Raw genomic sequence first — 18836 nt, forward strand, 5'->3', positions numbered from 1 at the left:
AGGAAGGTGTGGAGGGCTAAAATAAGGAAGGTGTGGACAGCAAGTGTGGGCTAAAATATGGAAGGTGTGGAGGGCTAAAATAAGGAAGGTGTGAAGAGCAAAGCTGTCCTTTGACACTGTGACAGACATGTAGTGTTTTAAATTAATACTTCTGGGAGCCAGCTTGTTGGACTTGAACTCATTCCTCCCTTTTGCTCCTACTCATGGTGATTTTTGGATAATTTAGTGTGTTAGCATAAAGAAATAGCTAGTCCTTCTTGAAACTTACTTTTTCCTTAATATAATTTCTTTATTTCTTATATGATTAATAACAACAAACAACAATAATAACATAAACAATATAGTCATGGTAGTGGGGGTAGTAGTGCAGTTGTAATAATAATAACAATGACAATGATGATGTCAATGATAATCATGTGGTGGTGGTGGTGATGATGTGATCACAATAATGATAATGGAGTGGAAATTTGGAGTGATAAAGTAGGGAAATATATTATGTAACATACTGTCTACTACATGAATTAATGCATATTGCTCATCTTGGGAACTATTATGGTTCTTCGTACATCTAATGCCCCCATGCAGCCTCATATATGTAATGTTTTTGAGAGCTGAATTCAATTTTACTGTCAAGAACTGAGCATCAAAAGTAATAAAAGGGTATGTATGTGTGGTTTAATCATATCCTATTAAATTGAAAAATACCTTAGCATATGCAGGAGTTAAAATTGACCTGACATGCATACACTTTTTTATAACATAGTGTAGATACAGTGTGGGTTTATATATCAGATTGCAAATTGAATCCATAGCATCACAAGACAACAATAAGATGGGTTATCTTGCTTGAAATTAGAACAACCATGCTATTTCAAACACAAAATAAACAGCTCCTTGCAATGGATATTGTCAATAGAATACTTTTGGCATAAAACTTCCATGCTGTACTGACATGGCTGCAAGAGAATGGGAGATTTCATATATTGGAGACCGAGGAAATTGGGGAGAGTTGCATTATGATGGGGATTATTTGGTACTGGTTGACCTATAGTTGAACTTCTTGATTAGTTTCAGAATGTTTGGGAAGATTATTGCTGTGTAAGTAGATTATATTAGTTTTTTCTATAGATTTAATATCCATCGTGGATATTCTTATTATTATTTCATCAGAAACAAACATATTCATTCTTTGAATGGTAAATCCATCTTGGATATTATCAGTGCAATTATGTTACCTCTAGTCTTATTTTTTATTTTCCAACTTCATCATGGAGCTAGGCTTTGTTGATGAGAATCAAGCAGTGCTTTTTCTATTTTACGGTACTAGTAATTTTGCATATGCATTGCAAGTTTCAGTTTTTTGTCCCAAATTAAAATGGGAGATTTAAAGAACTATTATTGATATCATGTATTTATGAATATCACAGCTAAACTAATTATTGAAATAAATTAAGGCATATTGGTTGAGAAAACTAAATAAGAATAACCACGAAGAAAGTAAGTCTTCATGTTAAAGAAAATAAGATTGTAGTTGAGTAAGTCATACATGTCTTTTTGTAATGACATGATTTTGGCCTCATGGAGAAAGTAGCTATTGCTTATGATTATATATAACAATATCTAATCTTTCTTAGATCCTTGTCTCAATTTCTCACGAGTATCCTTGAACCTAGGAGTTACTAAATATGATTTTAAATCTCATAATTTCAATAAATTTTTTTGTTTGTGGTGTTGCTAGGGATAACTAACCATTTGAAGCATCTTATATGAAACTTTCAGTTGGGTCGTTTTTATTTAGAACAAGCTAGGTTTAATTTTCTTCTTGAATGGGTCGTTTTTTTGGGGATGATTGCTTGTGTTTGTGATATGTATATATATATATATATATATATATATAGAGAGAGAGAGAGAGAGAGAGAGAGAGAGAGAGAGAAAGAGAGAGAGATTGGGGTGGTTTTTGTTTGGAGACAACAAGATGGATTAACTTTATTTTTGATAGGGGTGGTTTTCATTGCGTGGTTGTGCTCTAAGTAGCAGGAGTTATTGTGGCTTATGGTGTGTTTCTTTTTTGCCTTTTAGCCCCTTTATGTACTTCTTGTGTACTTGGGATGAGAGATATACTCTCAATTGGGTTGGATTTTATTTAGAGATAACAAGATATGTTGACTTTTCTTATTGATAGGGATGGTTTTCATTGAGTGGTTGTGTTCTAAGTAGTTGAAGTTCGTGTTTCTCTTTTGCCTTTTAGTCCCTTTGTACACTTCCTATGTGATTGGTGTTCCCCCCTTTTTGTTGTTAGACACTTTTAGTGAGAGAATTAGCTATCAAATAGAAAATTAGGATAATCAAAATTGAAATGGTTAAAGATACTAAACTCTATTTGGTAACTATTTTTTAAGAACAGTTTTTGAAGACTGTTCTATGTTTTATAAAATAAAAGTTTGTTTGGGAATTTGAAATGTTTTTAACCTATTTTTAAATTGTTTTTAATATTTTTAAATATGTTTGAAAAATAATTTTTATATCTAGTGTTTTATTTTTAATCATTTTACATGTTTGTATAATTATTTTTTTTAAAAAGCCCTTAGAAAAAAATTGAAAACAACTAAAAGATATTCTCTAAAAATACTTGGTTTTCTTTTTTTAAGAACAGAAAATAGAAAATAATTTCATGACTGCCAAATGTGTTATCCTATTTTTTTGTCTTAGAGAACAAAAAACTGTTCTCAAAAATAGTTTAATAGTTGCCAAACAAACCCTAAGCATTTGATTATTAAGGAAAAAGTAACAAAAGAAAAGACATCAAATTTGACTCATTCATATTATCTTTTGGGTTAATGTTCTCTTAAAATTATTGTGAATGTTGTTAGTTTTTCCACAATATTGTTCATTTTGAATGCTTGTCCCTTCCCTTCGCCTCCCCCCTAAATTTAAACCCTGGAGTTTAATGTTGTTACTAAATTCACTCGTAGATGTTTTCTAATAAGCCATGGTTTGTTTTGTTATGCCAAAACACTCTTCGGTATGTGCTAAATTTGTGAATTATGTATTATTGCTATTGTGTTGTAGGTTGAGAATCTTACTCGTAAAGCACAACTTCAAGACGTTGAGCTGGAAAGAACAGCAAAACAGCTGAAAGATGCTATTGCAGTTGCTGGGGAAGAAAGTGCAAAGTGCAAAGCGGCAAAGGAAGTGATTAAGTCACTTACAGCTCAAGTAAGATATTGATCTCTATAGCACCCATAAGAGGATCTTTTCCTTTTTTCTCCCTATCATTATAGATTGCCTTTAAATTGAACATCATAAGGAAGTTTGCATTGTGATATCTATTAAATTTGATCATATACACTTGTCTAGCCTTTTGTATATTTAACACTCCAGTTTTGAAATCTTATGTACAATTTGGAAACTTTAAAAGTTAATTTAGACAACTAGTATGTCTGTTTACTATGACTACGAATTTGTATGATATTGGTGTGTTTATATTTTGTGATATAGACACACCCATCCACCTATCTACCCACGCACAAACACATGTGCATTTGCATATATAGATAGAAGATACATAGATGAAAACATGGATATGCATGCATCGATGGGCATATCCCATTGTCTAAATCTTTTGGATTTCCAAGATAGACACCTCCATTTTTGGATTTTCCTTCTTTTTTATAAGCAAGAATATATTATAAAATTCAAAGAGAAACTATACAACTACCATTGGAAATAAAATCTTCTTATTATTTCTTTGAAAAATTAGCACAAATATATATATATAACTTTCAAACTTATACAACAAATGGATATAGAAAAAGACAGCTGACCTATTCTTAAAATTCTTCCTACAAATCCTCTAAATTACAACTTCCCTAATTTACATAGTCAACTAATCTAAATATGCACAAAATTAGGAATAAATCAAATAAACTCCATGAAATCAGGAATAGTCATTGGATTCTAACGACAACTAGCAAGGTATACAAAACTTATGCAATGACTATCAACAAGATTTGCCAAATAGAGAGAACAAAAAAAAAAAATACTTCCTACCTCAGTTAGATCCCATCTAATCTATAAAATCAATTAAAGACATTGACCCCTTATTATATACATGCTAACCCAAGAGGCTAGGCTTCTAAGGAAAGAACACTTTAGTGATTGAGTTGGTTGCTCCTCACTTTTGAATGCTCTTGGACTCCTTCCAAATTGTCTAAAAAATATACCAGGAATGACTCTCCAAACCTTCTTGTATTTTCTTCCCACAAAGAGTCATGCCAACTTAAAAGAGTCTTCCTAACCATAAAAGGAAGGACCCATACAATGCTGAAAATTGAAAACAACAGCTACCATAATTCATGTTGGTATAGTGTTAGATGTGATCAATTGATTCCTCTTGTTTTTGTAAGGAAGACATTTGATCGCAAACAACCGCCCTCTCTTTTGAAGTTGATCCAGAGTCAACATCTTTCCCTAGCTAGCTTCCTAAGAAAAATGAAACTTGCTTTTAATGGGACCTAAGAATTTCAAGTAATGCTAATCGGGAAAGGAATTGTATGCCCTGACTCAAGGATGGAATATAAAGACTTGATCAAGAAGACCCCCTTCTTTTGAGTCCATCTAGACCATTCTATCATTCTCTTCCCTCATTATGAATCTTTCTTGCAACGTTGAAAGAAATGCTTCAATTGTATTTAGCTCCCAATCATTAAAGTGTGTAGAGAAACAAGGATTCTAGTGGCCTCCTTGTCCCAAATCATCCCAGACATCTACCACTCAAGCCTTTATTGATGATGCTAAAGCGTACAAGGAGGGGAAAAACATACAAAAAAGTTTTTTCCCACACCACCTATCTTTCCTAAATTTTACCCTTCTACCATTTCCCACCTCAAAAGATACTCTGTTGTTGACCAGGTCCTATCCTATTTTAATGGTTTTCCAAACCCTAACTCTATACCCTTCTCTCACTTGATCAGAACAACACCCCTTCCCTCCCCATATTTGCCCTAAATGACTTTTTTCCAAGAAGCTTCTCCTTTTGTAGCATATCTCCAATGCCACTTTCCTTATAGAGCTCTATTAAGTGAAGAAAGGTATCTAATGCCCTAACCTCCTTTTCGTTGCTCCTTGTAGACAACTGGCCATTTTATTAAATGCATCTTTTTCTCCAACGCCTTGCCTCCCTGAAGGAAGTCTTTTTGAATTTTCTCCAACCACAATCTGACCTTTTTGGGAATATTGAACAAAGACATAAAATAAATAAGCAAGCTAGACAAGGTACTTCAAATTAAGGTGAACCTTCCTTCTTTCAAAATATATTGCCTTTTCAACATTGATAGCCTTTGGCAAAATCTTTCTTCCGCATGATCCTAAATTGTCTTTGCTCTAAAGCAAACCTCTAAGGGGAGCCCCAAGTAGGTAGTTGGAAGCTCTCCTACCATGCATCCCAATTCAAGGGCCAAATCTTTCACATTAGCCACATTTTCTCTAGGTTTATTTTCAACCAAAAGGTAGTTTTGAGTCACATAAGTGTCCAACTTAAGTAGCGAGTCATTTGATTTTGTGTGGCCTTGCAAAAGACTAAGATATCGGTAAGCAACAGATGGGATGCCTCCACCCTCACCCCACTCCCCCTCACCTTAAATCCTAACAAAAAGCCACTCTCCATAGCCCTTTTCAAAAGACAACTGTGTATCTCCATCACCAACACAAATAAAAAGGGGGAGAGAGGATCCTCTTGTCTCTATCCTCTAGAACTTTGAAAAGAGCTAGAGGGTTCCATTAAATAGCATAGAAAACTTTGTTGTCGAGATGCACAATTTGATCTATTTATTCCAATTTTGGCCAAACCCCCCATCTTTCTAAGAATAACTTAAGCAAAAAATAACAATTGACATGATCATACACCTTCTCGATATTGAGTTTACAAATTACATTGTTGAAAATCACTTGTCATCATAGAATCAATTACCTTATTGGCTATAAGTGTTGCATCAAGAATATGCCTTCCCTCTACAAAAGCATTCTAGAACTCAAAAGACCACCTTGTCCACCACCCCCCTCTTCAACCTATTTTCCAAGACCTTAGCTAGAAGCTTGTACAAATCACCCACCAAGTTAATTGGTTTGAAGTCTTTCAGATCATTATCATCCCATTTTTTTTGGGAATTAACCTTAGCTAGGAGCTTGTACAAACCACCCACCAAGTTAATTGGTCTGAAGTCTTTCAGATCATTATCATCCCATTTTTTTTTGGAATTAACACCAAAAAAGTATCATTAAACCTTTTTTTCAAAATTTTCATTGGTCCATAGAATTCTATGAAGAGCTCCGTCACTTCAACTTTCACAAATAACCTAGTTGAATTGCCAAAAGACCATAAAAAAAAATCATTTGACATTTGGAGCTCTATCCTATTTTCAAATTTGACATAGCCTCAAACACCTCCTCCTCAATAAATGGCTACTCAAATCCTTCCACCTCTTGATTAGACAAGGTTTTAAAAGACATCCCATTAATGTTAGGTCTCCACTCCCTTGAGTCTGACAACAAATTGTGAAAGGCTTGAACTACCCCTTCCTTTATTTCCTTCTCATAGAGCTAAGCCCCATAAATTTTGATTTTGGCCAAACAATTCCTTCTCTTATGCGTATTTTCTATTTTGTGAAAAAATTTAATGTTAATCTCCTTCTCCTGCAACCAAATCTTTCTAGATTTTTGTTCCCAAGATATCTCTTCCAAGGATGCCCACTTGCAATTCTCTCCCCTTGTTACTCTTCTAACTTTAGGTTCCTCCAGAGAAAGAGTTGCCTCCCCTTCCTTAGAATCTCAAAAACCCACTTGACTAAGAGCCAACTCCTTCTTGACTAACACATTACCCAAGATTTCTCTATTCCAAACCTTCAGGTTTGATTTCAACACTTTCAACTTGGAGGCTAAGATGAAACTGCATGAACCTTTGAAATTATACCCCATCCACCACACTTAAGCAAGTCTTTGAACCCTCTACCTTCAACCACTTTGTTCCCAACTTGAATGGGATGCTTCCTCCCCTTATCCCTCCATTTTTAGAAGGATTGGAGAGTGATAAATACAAGTCTTGGCAAAGTACACTGCCCCACACCACTACCTCTCTTCAAACACCAAAAATTGATCCAATCTTGACATAGTTTGGTTGTATAATCCTCTACATCAAGTGAAGCTGCCCCTCTGCAATGAAATATCTCATAACTCTTACTCCTCAATAATCTCGGAGAATCTTCCCATGGTTGAACCTAACTATGTTGAAATCACCACTGACACACTAAGGATCATCTCAAAGCCCTTTGATTGCTCCAACTCAGCCTTCAAACTCCCTTTCCCTCCTTGAAGATGGTATGTAAACTCCAGAGAAAACCCAAACAAAGCCATCTTTGATGCACCTAACAAGACATGAGATTGAAAATTCCCTCACTTCCATACCAACAAGCTCTAGCATCCTATTATCCTAGAAGACTACCACTCCACTGGCTGCACCCTAGCTCCCATTCTAAAACACTTTTCACCTTTAAGCTCCTCACTATCTCCACCAACTTTTTTTGTATCTTTGTTTTTTGCAAACAAACTAGGTCCACCCTTTGGGATCAAATGAGAGACTATAACCTTCCTTTTCTCTCTATTGTTTGCCCCTCTAACATTCAGTGTTAAAAGTCTTAACTTGATTGACAAACTGTAGCCACTTGCAGTCAAGTTTACTATTTTCACTCCCTTTACCTTTTCCTGCCTTGAAAATTATTGAGCATTCCAACCTCCTTAATTCCCTTCAAATCTGGAAGAGAATTTCTTCTATCATCCTCTTCTCACTGACCTGGGCCTTTAATTCCCTTCTCTCCTTCATTTTATTAAGGAGACCTGAAATTTCCAGTTCAACTCCCTCTATTGGCAAGCCCAAAAAATTACTAAAAGCCACAGGACTACTATTTGGCCAAAAATCAGAGGGGCCTTGACACCCATGTTTGTCCACAAATCAATAGGTTAATACTTCATAGAAAAAGGTTTTGGACTAACCTTTTGATGGCTGAATTTAATTATTTTGCAAGTGCAATCATATGAAAGAACTCTAATCTGGTTTTGATTCCTTTTTTTTGATAACCAAATTCTATATAGAAACAACTTTTAAGCCTACAAGTGATACAGGTTCAGCCTTCAATTCATGACAATTTGGATCATAACAAGAAATGCAAAGAAGTGAAGCAAAGCCTTCTGTAGTAGGTGAATTGTCCCTTAAATCACTTGGTGAATTTTTATCTTAAACTTGGACTAAAGAGTTTTAGTATTAAATGTACCAATAATAACAAAGGATGTATTCATTTAAAGAAATTTTATAGAATTGAAAATATTTGGTTCTAGGTTCTTTGTCAATAGAATCTCCTGTATCTGGTTAATGTATGAGGCTTGCATTTGAGACATAAGGCAATCTCTAAGCAGTTCTTGAAACCAAAAACCTAGTCAGTAACATTCCGTCTAGATTAGTTCTGTACTATTTTATTAGAGTTTGTTATGCAGAAATTGAAACCTCTCCTAAAAATCTTGTGGAAAGCAGCATGTTTCTAAACCATTGTTGGGAGTCCATTCTAGTTGAATCTTTTATGATGATTCTTGTGAGTGAGGGGGTTGTGGGAGCAGGGAGAACAGGTTGAGGTGGAGTCCATCCTAGCAAGCTGAGTTTACTATTAAGCCCTTATTCAAGGCTTTAGATAGTGGACAAACTCCTCTTTCTGGATACAGTTGTTTGGGGATCATGTGCTCCTCGTGTAGTGCCATTGTTTTTGTGACCTTATTGTGGGAAAAGATATTTATCATTGACCAATGGATGAAAAGTGGGTGGACCTCTCACGAATTGAGCATGGGCTGAGTTTACTATTAAGCCCTTATCCAAGCAAGGTGAGTTTACAATTGACCATAGTTGTTAAAAAAACTTACGATATAACAATACAATATATTTTTATGAAAATTGATACGTATCGCAATCTATATCTTATTTTAAAGCGTATCTTATGATACATATATGATACACGATACGATACGTGATATTAGAATACAATGATATATACATCTTTAATTATTTTTTATAATTTTTTGAAAAACATCAAATTAGTTCCTTTTTTTTTTTTTGTTAGAAAATTATTATATTAATTGTTTAAGATATGCTAAAAAATTAAAAATTAATCATAAAAAGGAAAAATAGGTAAAATAATCTTATATGAAAACTTGTATTCTTATTATCAAATATTGTATTAGAAGTCAAGTAAGTTTATTTTTACAATGAACATTGGAAAATTTTCATTTGAATGGTTTGAATGTTGACAATGCAAAAGATGTTGATTAGTGAATAAAAATTTTTACTTAATGAATTAGTTTTTTTTTCTTTTTTCTTTTTCTTTTTCTTTTTTGGTGGAAAAGGAATGATGACAAACCTAAAAAGCAGGAACTTTGAAAATAACACATAAAGATGTATAGAAACATAGCTAAAAATTGAAGAAGTTTATTTTTGTGGATTATGTGATGAATATATATATTAAAGTTATATTTTGTTAATTTATACTTGTCAAACATTAACATTCAATGTTTTCATATGATATGATATAGATTAATTTTTTAGATCCTACTAGCTACCAAAAAATTGGATATATAATACTCTATACTTCATACTCTCATTAGATATTCACTCATATTCATATTTTTTTATTTATTTTTCTCTATATAAAAAAACTTATGATACACGATATGGAAAAATAGAAAAACGATACACGATACGTTTTATGAGTCAACAACTATGCAATTGACCCTAATTCAAGGCTTTAAAAAGTGGATAAGCTCCTCTTTTTGAGCTTTGTTATTTAGGACTCTTCTCCTTTGGTTGGCCTCCTTTTTGTGAGCTGTAATGTGGGAAAAGATCTTAACTGTTCACAATGGATGCAAGGCGGGTGAACTCTCATGATGTTAAGAGGTGGTGGGAGAAGGAAAAACAGGTCGAGATGGAGTCTATCCAAGCAAGCTGAGTTTACTATTAAGCTCTTATTCAAGGCTTTAGATAGTGGACAAACTCTTCTTTACTGCATACAGTTGTTTGGGGATTCTCATGCTCCTCCTATAGTGCCATTGTTTTTGTGACCTTGTTGTGGGAAAAGATATCAATCATTGACCAATGGATGAAAAGTGGGTGGACTTCTCATGAATTGTCGTGCTGTTTAAAATGGAGAAGACTGCAAACCATATGTTTGTATTGCTTCATTCCCTGGAATTTATGGTCATCATCATTATGTTCACTTGGTGTGGCATGGACTGTACCTTGGTCATTTAAGGACATTGTAGTGAGTTCGCAAGGTATGTTTGTCAAGATGAGAAAAAAAGTGTGTTGTATGGCAGTACGGCAACTCTTATCTTCAGCTTGGGCCATTTGGAAGGAGAGGAACAGTTGCACATTTGAAGGAGAAGAGATATCTGAGTTGAATCTGACGTTCTGTAATTCCATTTCTCCTTTTATTTGGTTGTTGGACTCTTAAGGAGGATAGTTTGGCTTTTTTGAACTCATTCATAGATCAGAGGGTTATTGACTGTTTTTCCCATCTTTATTTGTTTGTTGACCTGTTTTTTTATCCTTGTCAAAGGTTAAAAGCTATGACTTGTTGCCAATGAGGAGACCTCATGAAGCCCTTAGGTTGGACTAGTGTGTAATGGGTAAGAAGAGTGAGGAAATAAATGGATCATCTTTTTTTTTTGCATTTGCTCAATAGCATTGCCATTATGGCATAGGTTGTTTGGACTTACTAGGGTTCACTTAGGAGTGTGGTGGAGATGCTGACAATTTTCTTACTAGGGTTTTGAAGGTCTTCCTTGAGGGAAATCACTATGGTGTGTAGCTGGTCTTACATTAATTTGGACTATATGGGGGGAAAGGAATGTGAGAGTTTTTGAGGACTAATGAATAGCTTCGGAAGCTAGTGCAAGATTTTTAGGCACCCTTTAAGCTTTATACTACTAGATTCGAACCTAGTCTGTAGATCTACTAGGTTGGTTAAGGGTGCAAGGTTTTTAGGCACCCTTTACATGGAATCCTCTAGTAGCTTGTGTCAAGTTGAATTTTGGTAAGTGTTCCTTAGAATAGTTTGTAATTGGAAGGACACTCCTGGATCATCATGAAATAGTAGTGAGAGCATTCTCTAAACAAGTTAAAGAGTGTTCTAGTCATTGAACTAAAACCTTGGGGTCTATCCAATCTTCTAATAGAAGGAGATTTTGCAGTCAGTAATTCTATCTTGGATGAGTAAGAAGGAAAGAGGCTTGGGAAAGTTTGATGAGTGGCTAGTTTGCAATTGTCCTCACTTTTAGTTGTACAATTGCCTTTGCTTTCTAGACTAGATAGTTACTGTTTTAGGAAGGATTTCTCATCCTTGTTTCATGTTAATGAAATATTTGTTTCTGGTTAAAAAAATAAAAATAAAAATTATAAGAGGTACCTCAAGCATTTGCTATTTGGGGTTTTTCCTATGCCTGACCTTCAAGAACAGTCTCCCTTACACATAACAAAATGTCTCTAAGCTTTTCTCCTAAACATACCTGATCAGTCCTAGAGAAAAGGAACCCCATCCTAGCTTTCTCCGACTTTACAAGAGAAAAAAGGGAAATGCACGCATAATGGGTTTTGAGTTATTTTGAGCTACAAATTTAGTATTTGGTGAGTTTTATTTTGCTCTAAATGAACTTGTACATTTCCTTACTTTTATGCTCACATTCAACTGCAGGTTTTTAACTTAACTAACAGTTTACATGATTGCCAATAATAGTAATGTACTAATCCCTTCAGTATATAGCTGAAGATAAATGCTCATTTCTGAACTCTTCTAATTTATCGCTTATTATGTTATTCATGACAGCTGAAGGACATGGCGGAAAGGTTACCTGTTGGAGCAGTGAGAAACAGCAAATCACCTCCCTTCAGTTCTAATAGCCCTACTCCCCTCAGTGATGTTTCTACTGTAGCTACTGAACAAATATGTGGTCCAATAACTTTTCATGAATCAGATTCAATGGGATCAAATTGTGTGGTGATTTCTAATGGGTCAAGCACCAGCAGTAACCATTCAAGTTATGCAAGAGTGGGGCATTCTGAAGCAATAATAAGAAATAAAAACAAAACAGATGCTGAACCCTACCAAGGGGTGGAATGGGTTGAGCAAGATGAGCCAGGTGTATACATTACCCTTGTTTCATTGCCAGGAGGAGTCAAAGATCTTAAGCGTGTCCGCTTCAGGTATGTCATAGCCAACATCAATTCATTTTCTGTCCTATGATCCATACTGAAACTTTTAAGGATATGTTATAGTCATCTTCAATTCGTTTTACAGTTTGTTTAGTTCATCATAAGATGAAAGATAAAACTTTAAAAATATCCCCATTTTCCTTGTTTGGTTTGTCCATAAAAAGAAGGCAAAGAAAAGAAGTGATTAGAATTTAGGAGAGAACTTTAGTCTCTAGTACCACCAAAACTCAGTTTGGAAAAGGGTTATTTGGAGAGGATAAGGGAGATTGGACATCACAATTTCCCTACAGGGATCCTTTGTGGAAGTGCCTTGGACTATTTCTTTTCCCTTCCTTTCTCTTCTCTTTTATCTTCTGAACAATTGAAGAAAACTACTCATGCTTTCTTCTCTTTCCTTTTATTTCTCCTCTTAAGTGGGGAACTGAATGAATTCAATATGGTAGCCGGTAGGCACATATTTTCTTTATATGAATCTTGGACTCAAAAAATTGATTTGAGGCATTGATGGTACATTATCTATTTTTGTGAATGGCACTGGAACCATAATTCTTGGAGTCTCGTGTACTGTCAAGGTGAAAAAAAATCGTTGGTTGTTTTTGGATGAATGTGGTTATTAGATTGTCATCGGCAGTTTTTTCAAGCATTTCTGTACACGAAATTATAGAAAAAATTTTATTGAAATGACTATTTTAGGAAAAATGCTTTTTTCATTGAACTGGGAAGAATACTTCAGCCATGAGGGTGGTAATTTTTGGTTTGAAATAATAAGAAATTACAACCCTATAATGTTTGTGGCATATGTTTGCATAGACATGTTTTAGGACAGATATCTCGGTCGTATTTCTGAACTTCAAATTACTCGAAAGGCAAATATAAGTAACATACGACTAGATATTTCATAAAAGTAATTGCTGCCTTGTAGTTAAATAAAGTGACAATTCATTGCGTTGATTCTTGTTCCCACAGTCGAAAGCGGTTCAGTGAGAAACAAGCAGAACAGTGGTGGGCAGCTAACAGGGTTAGAGTCTACCAGCAGTATAATGTCCCCTTGGTTGACAAGTCTTGTATTGGCATAGGAAGGGAAGGCTTAGCTCATTGACTTGCCCACACATGAAGATGTGAGACAAAATTGCAATAATTTCATCCTCCAGGCTTCATATACTCTCATGTGTCTTAATTGCTTTAAATTTTGGCTGGATGAAGCAACAAGCTGGATGGATGAGAGAGGGTCGATTATGGTTTTTTCCTTAACTTTTTTTTTTCTTTTTGAGGAATGCCATAAGAGTTAGTACAGTTGAGGAATGTAAATTCTTAGTAGGTTGCTGGCTTTCAATTCAAAACAGCTGCCCTCTGTAAATTCATAAAGTGAATACTGCCTTCCCCATGTTTCTATTTCAATGTCTACCTCATTCTTGTGATAACCACAGGGTGATTAGCGACTACTCCAAGTTTCAGGTTGCTGAGGTAAAATATCAGCATACCAATTCCACAAAATTTTCATTAATGCGCTATTTAGTTATTAGTTAGCAGAACAGAAATAACAGGAAATGTAATTTCTTCAGACACTCCAGTTTTGTGGGACATGAATTCTGGAACCCATGCTGAAAATTGCTGTAAATCGGGAAACAATACCAAAGCAAGTGGTTATAAATTGTCTGATATTTGGGATGAGTAAGAAATATCGGGCATTCTCTTCCTATTCAACAAATCAACCAAAATACTTGGAAATGCTGGTGAATCATGTTTTGCAGTGGAATACCATCGTCATATTTTCTTCCTGATTGTGCCATTGTTGAATCCTCGGTTCTTGCACATTTATAAAATTAGATTGTTTACAATGTCAGACTGCAAATTCTTTGGTACTGTTGCCCTTTGGTTCTCAGGAGCAAGAAACAGAAAATCCTTCATCGATCAGGACCTTTAATAACTCTGTAAAGACTGCTGTTCAATGGGGTTATAATGCAACCAAGCGTGGGTTTGTCTAGGTCATCAAGCACAAGGGGTGTAGTACCAAGCAGGAGTAATTCAAATTTGAAATTCTCAGATGAACCAAAAGAGTTAACTAAAGGCTCCTACCATAAGGCAGACAAGATAATGGTATGAAGGCATATTGACCAAGTTCCAGGAAAAGCTTACAGTATCTTCATCCCAGCCACCAAAATAATGCAATAAGAGAGCTACAAAATCAAGGCCATTTTTTGACTTGCATCAAGAGCTAGAAAATCTCGGTCATTTGATTACTCCTGGTACAAACTACTCAAGTCATCAAGGAAAACCAAAAAAAACTTCCAAAAATTCACTAGGGTAATTTCAAATTCATTACTGGGACCATGGAATTTAGGGAACCAGGAATTCATAATTTTGTCATGCCTCTTTGTGCTTCTCCAGTGCTACATCTGGGGAGCACTTTCTACGCCCAAAGTTTCATTTGATGCATTATAGATTCCATCAAAGCAACAACTGAATGTCAGCAACCAACTCTTTCAGGCGAACTATAGCTCAGAAACTCAGAACAGAGAAATAAACATATCCTAAATATGATAATGCAAATATTTAGGATTATGAGTACCTTTTATTTTCTTGAAGTTTGATCTTATTCTCTCATAGGAAAACATTTCGATCTTGAACAAATGTTACCTGCAAATGACCTCAGGCCTTGAACAAAGTATAGAATAATCCAGCAGGCCTTGAACAAAGTATAAACTCTGGAAACTTCGTCCACATAAATTTTGAATTATATTGTCACTGCTACACTAAATGAACAAACAAAAAAACTCCGTAGTTGATCTGATGCCTCCCAAACAAGATAAAAATCGAGGCCAATCCCTGGTCTATTTCTTACCCAGTGGGACATCACCCAGTCACCAACTTTACAATAATAGTGATGATGTTGAGAAGTATAAGGGGAACCCTCATATACTGTACTGCATAAATGAGGCCTACAAGCTGCCCCTTTAGTGACTTTCTTCTTCCTCCTGAAAATTCATCAAAGCTCCATCCTCTTGGAGAAAGGAAGCGGTCCTCATTTAGTATAGCTAGTGCATTTGCAAAAAGAAGAAAGCCTTCCAGTAGTGCCCAGAATCCCATTTCCTGCATGATACTGAGGATGTTAACTCAAAATTCTGGTACAATGCTCAACAGTATTCAGTCAGACAAACTGCTCCAACAATTTCACAAGCTAGCACATTTAAAATTAATGTAGAAATATGAAGTATCATCAGATTTCAAATGCATATATCTGAAATGGATATGAAAAATGAAAGTTTGTTGCATGTTCCACAGCAGTTCCCACCTTGTTCCTGAACTCCTTCCCTACAAATTAGGGTTTGTATATTTATTCCCTCATGATTTTCCCTTGGGAGGATGAGCGTGGGGAATGGGGTATCCATGGCCTTCCTTGAGATCCCAAAATACAAAAGTTCTATCATATTTGATCATAATATTTGACCTTCTCATTTGAAAAGAAAATGTAGCATATAAATTCAATTTCAAAAGCATCCTTTCCAGTTTTCAGTCTCCTGGATGTCCTCATTTTTTATCCCTAGGATGGTCAGGATCTGTTTAGAGAAGATCCAAAGAAACTTTCTGTGAGGTGATTGGACTTATAAAGGAAAAATGATAATCTTGTGAAGTGGTATACTGTACTTAGGGATAGAAGTACTGGGGACTAGAACTAAGAAGGCGCAAATGGGCAGACCTTTGCTTGCAAATAGTTGTGAAGTTCATTCAAGCAGAAGAGCCATTGGAGATGGTTATCTACAGTAAATTCAGAGAGATTGATTGTGAACAATGATAGAGGGAGCTTTGGGAGACATTTGGAGTTGGGCTGTGGAAAGCAATCGGAAATGATTAGGAGATTTCCAGCCTAGAACTTCTGTGTGCTCCACTAACACTGCTTCTTCACCTGGGAAGTTGTTATGGAGAAATCCTAAAAGCAAACCAGACCATTAGAGTATAGACTTTGATTAACAAATATTGTTTATGCGAGGTTAGAGAGGAGTCAGCAAAGCAAATTCTTGTCCACTATGGGAAAGCTCTTTTGCTATGGTATATTTTGCTCTCTTTATTTAGGATTTAGTGGGCCTTTCAATGGTCATCAAGAGCTACTATTGCATTGCATGGTAGAGGGGTGGGATAGTGGTGTAGAAAGGTGTGGAGAATGATTTCTCTTTATTTGTTTTGATGCATTTGGAGAAAGAATAATGCAAGGGTTTTTAAGGAAGGAGAATACTAGTGAGTCACTAAAAGAGCAGTTGCTCAAAACCCTGTTTGATTAATCATGTGTTTCCTTAGGGTTTGATAATCTTTCTTCGTTGGAATTCATTGATGGTTGAGGTAGGTGCCAGGATTTAGAGCCCTTGTTTCTTTTCTTTTCTTTTCTTATTTTTATTTTTCGCCCTTTGACATTCTATATATACATTGTATTTGAATTGTGCTTCCTTTCTGTTAGAAGCCTTTTAACCTTTTTTTCTTCCTATCAAAAGATTTTCAAAATATCCGACACATGTTATAATCCCTTGGCACATCTTTGAGGTTAAACAGCTCATCCACAACCAACAATGACAGCCTCTGCTTCACTAGTTGATCACATATTGATACACTAAGAACATTGTCATGATATACATGATAAAAATCACACAATCTTCTCTGTTCCAAAACCCGAAACCTCCGCAAGTGAAAAGAACATGACAATGCCATAACATAAAGCCAGTAACAGCACTGGATGTGCATATGCATATAGATAGCCTAAAAAGGAGAACCATAGTCCCTTCCAATCTAAAGCTAAGAAGAAGACTTTTTCTAGAAGAAAGGTCTGGACCTATGTGCTTTCGGGAGAAATGATAAATAATGGAGGCCACATCTATCAATAGTTTTCTTTAAGATCATAAGAACAATATCTTGATTTTCAATATCAGACAAACCATATAACACTATATGTAGATGTGGTCAAAGAACAGTCATTCTGAACAGGAGATTGAGAACTGAAATTCAAATGTCAAAACCCACATAAACTACACTGCATTTGTTCGATCAAAAGTAACAATTCATGAACACCCAATCAAAAATGAATCAAGTACAAGTCAAATTGAACCCAAAAAATCACAAAATTAAACCCTAGATGATTGTCCTGTCAATGTCAAACAAAGAGTTATACTACCTCTGTTTGGTAGCTGGGAAAACTGAGGAAAATTTTCCTGGATTTCTTTTTTTTTTCTTTTCCAGAAACAAAAAGAGGCAAACTGACCTGCTACGCTTCTTGAAGTTGTTCAAACGTACAAGAATTCGGAGAGAGAGTCCAAGACCGCAGTGAAAATCCCTCGTAACAAAAACACACTCAAAGTTTCCTACCAAAATCCGGAAAAATACCGGTTTGGGTGGGTTTGGTTGACAAATAGATCCGACAACCCATCTAAATAAATGAATTGGAGAAGTCGTTTACACGAGTAACACCAATCGAAAATGATTGTCCAATCAAAATGGGTTTGATTTAGGGATTGCAGAAGAAATTATTGTCTTAAATGATAATTATGTCATTTTCAATCATATTTTCATTTCTAAAAGAAATTTCAATTTTTGGTTGCTTGGTATGGATTTTTTACTATTTAAGAAAAAACTTATTTAAAAAAAAAAAAAGAAGACCATATATTAGTTAACTCTAAAATTTGTCTCTATTTCATTCTTATTTTGATTTTAAGTCTATTTTAAGACTTAAATTTTTTAAAAATAAATTTTTCGTAAGTATATTTCTTATTATTATATTGTTTCAAATTGGTTAAAATAGTTTTTATTCTCTTCAAAACAAAAAAAAATATAAAAAACACATTTTATAGTTAAAAACCGTTTTTTGTTTTCTGTTATTTAATAATAGAAAATAAGGTGTTTTTAAAAAACATTTTTTAATCATTTTCTATTGTTTTCATTTGTTTTATACAAGTTATTTTAAAATTTAATTATACAAAGAATAATTAAAAAAAATATTATATATAAAAATTATTTTTAAAACATATTTAAAAAAAGAAAAAAATATGTTAAAAATATTTTAAATTTTAAATAATTTTCATTTTATAAAAATTAGAAAACAATTTTAAATAATTATTTTTGAAAACAATTATGAAACGGACCTAAAATAATTTGATTTGAAATCACTCCCTTTCATTTCTTTTATTATGGTAAATATCTATGTAGTTGGTCTTACCTCTTTCTTGAATATGAATAGGGACCGACCGGTTAGAGTGGGGAGGCCGATTTGGCCAACCCCTTTCCAAATGTGATCATGAAGTTGTAAATAATAATTATAACAAGAATGAATTAGAAAGCATGAGAAGAACTTCCACCTTGTTGTCTTTCGGGAGTTTGGTTGTGGTGGGTTTTTATAAGGAGCCTGGGATTGGGTGAAGTTGGTGTCTAACCATGTCTTAGTTATGGAGCAACCTAAGTTACCCATACCTTATTAGAAAATGATTATGGTTTCTTTGATTTGAATGTAAGGTCATAATAAGAACATTGTAATTATGAGAATGAAGTGAAATCATATTTA

At 34.6% G+C, this 18836-nt stretch overlaps 2 protein-coding genes across 3 annotated transcripts in view; one reads left to right on the plus strand and one right to left on the minus strand.

The window, feature by feature from the left end:
* Nucleotides 1–13740, plus strand: part of LOC117929001 (PH, RCC1 and FYVE domains-containing protein 1-like) — a 46355-nt gene extending 32615 nt beyond the window's left edge. Inside the window, exons 7-9 of the mRNA XM_034849178.1 lie at nucleotides 3070–3216; nucleotides 11913–12289; nucleotides 13265–13740. Of these exons, the coding sequence (XP_034705069.1) occupies nucleotides 3070–3216; nucleotides 11913–12289; nucleotides 13265–13397 (657 nt within the window). The 3' untranslated portion in view covers nucleotides 13398–13740. The remainder of the gene's footprint in view (nucleotides 1–3069; nucleotides 3217–11912; nucleotides 12290–13264) is intronic.
* A 1172-nt stretch (nucleotides 13741–14912) lies between these two features.
* On the minus strand, nucleotides 14913–17723 carry LOC117929003 (immediate early response 3-interacting protein 1-like). Of its 2 annotated transcripts, none has more exons than XM_034849179.1 (2): nucleotides 17544–17723; nucleotides 14913–15388 (listed from the first exon to the last, which is right to left on the minus strand). In XM_034849179.1, the coding sequence occupies exon 2, from the start codon at nucleotides 15383–15385 to the stop codon at nucleotides 15152–15154; it is 234 nt and encodes a 77-aa protein (XP_034705070.1). In that variant the 5' UTR covers nucleotides 15386–15388; nucleotides 17544–17723; the 3' UTR covers nucleotides 14913–15151. The 2 variants fall into 2 exon arrangements, with proteins under 2 accessions (XP_034705070.1, XP_034705071.1); XM_034849180.1 differs by lacking the exon at nucleotides 17544–17723 and adding an exon at nucleotides 17457–17537.
* Nucleotides 17724–18836: the final 1113 nt, after the last annotated feature.

This window comes from Vitis riparia, chromosome 13 (genome assembly GCF_004353265.1).
Source record: "Vitis riparia cultivar Riparia Gloire de Montpellier isolate 1030 chromosome 13, EGFV_Vit.rip_1.0, whole genome shotgun sequence".
Lineage (NCBI taxonomy): Eukaryota > Viridiplantae > Streptophyta > Magnoliopsida > Vitales > Vitaceae > Vitis > Vitis riparia.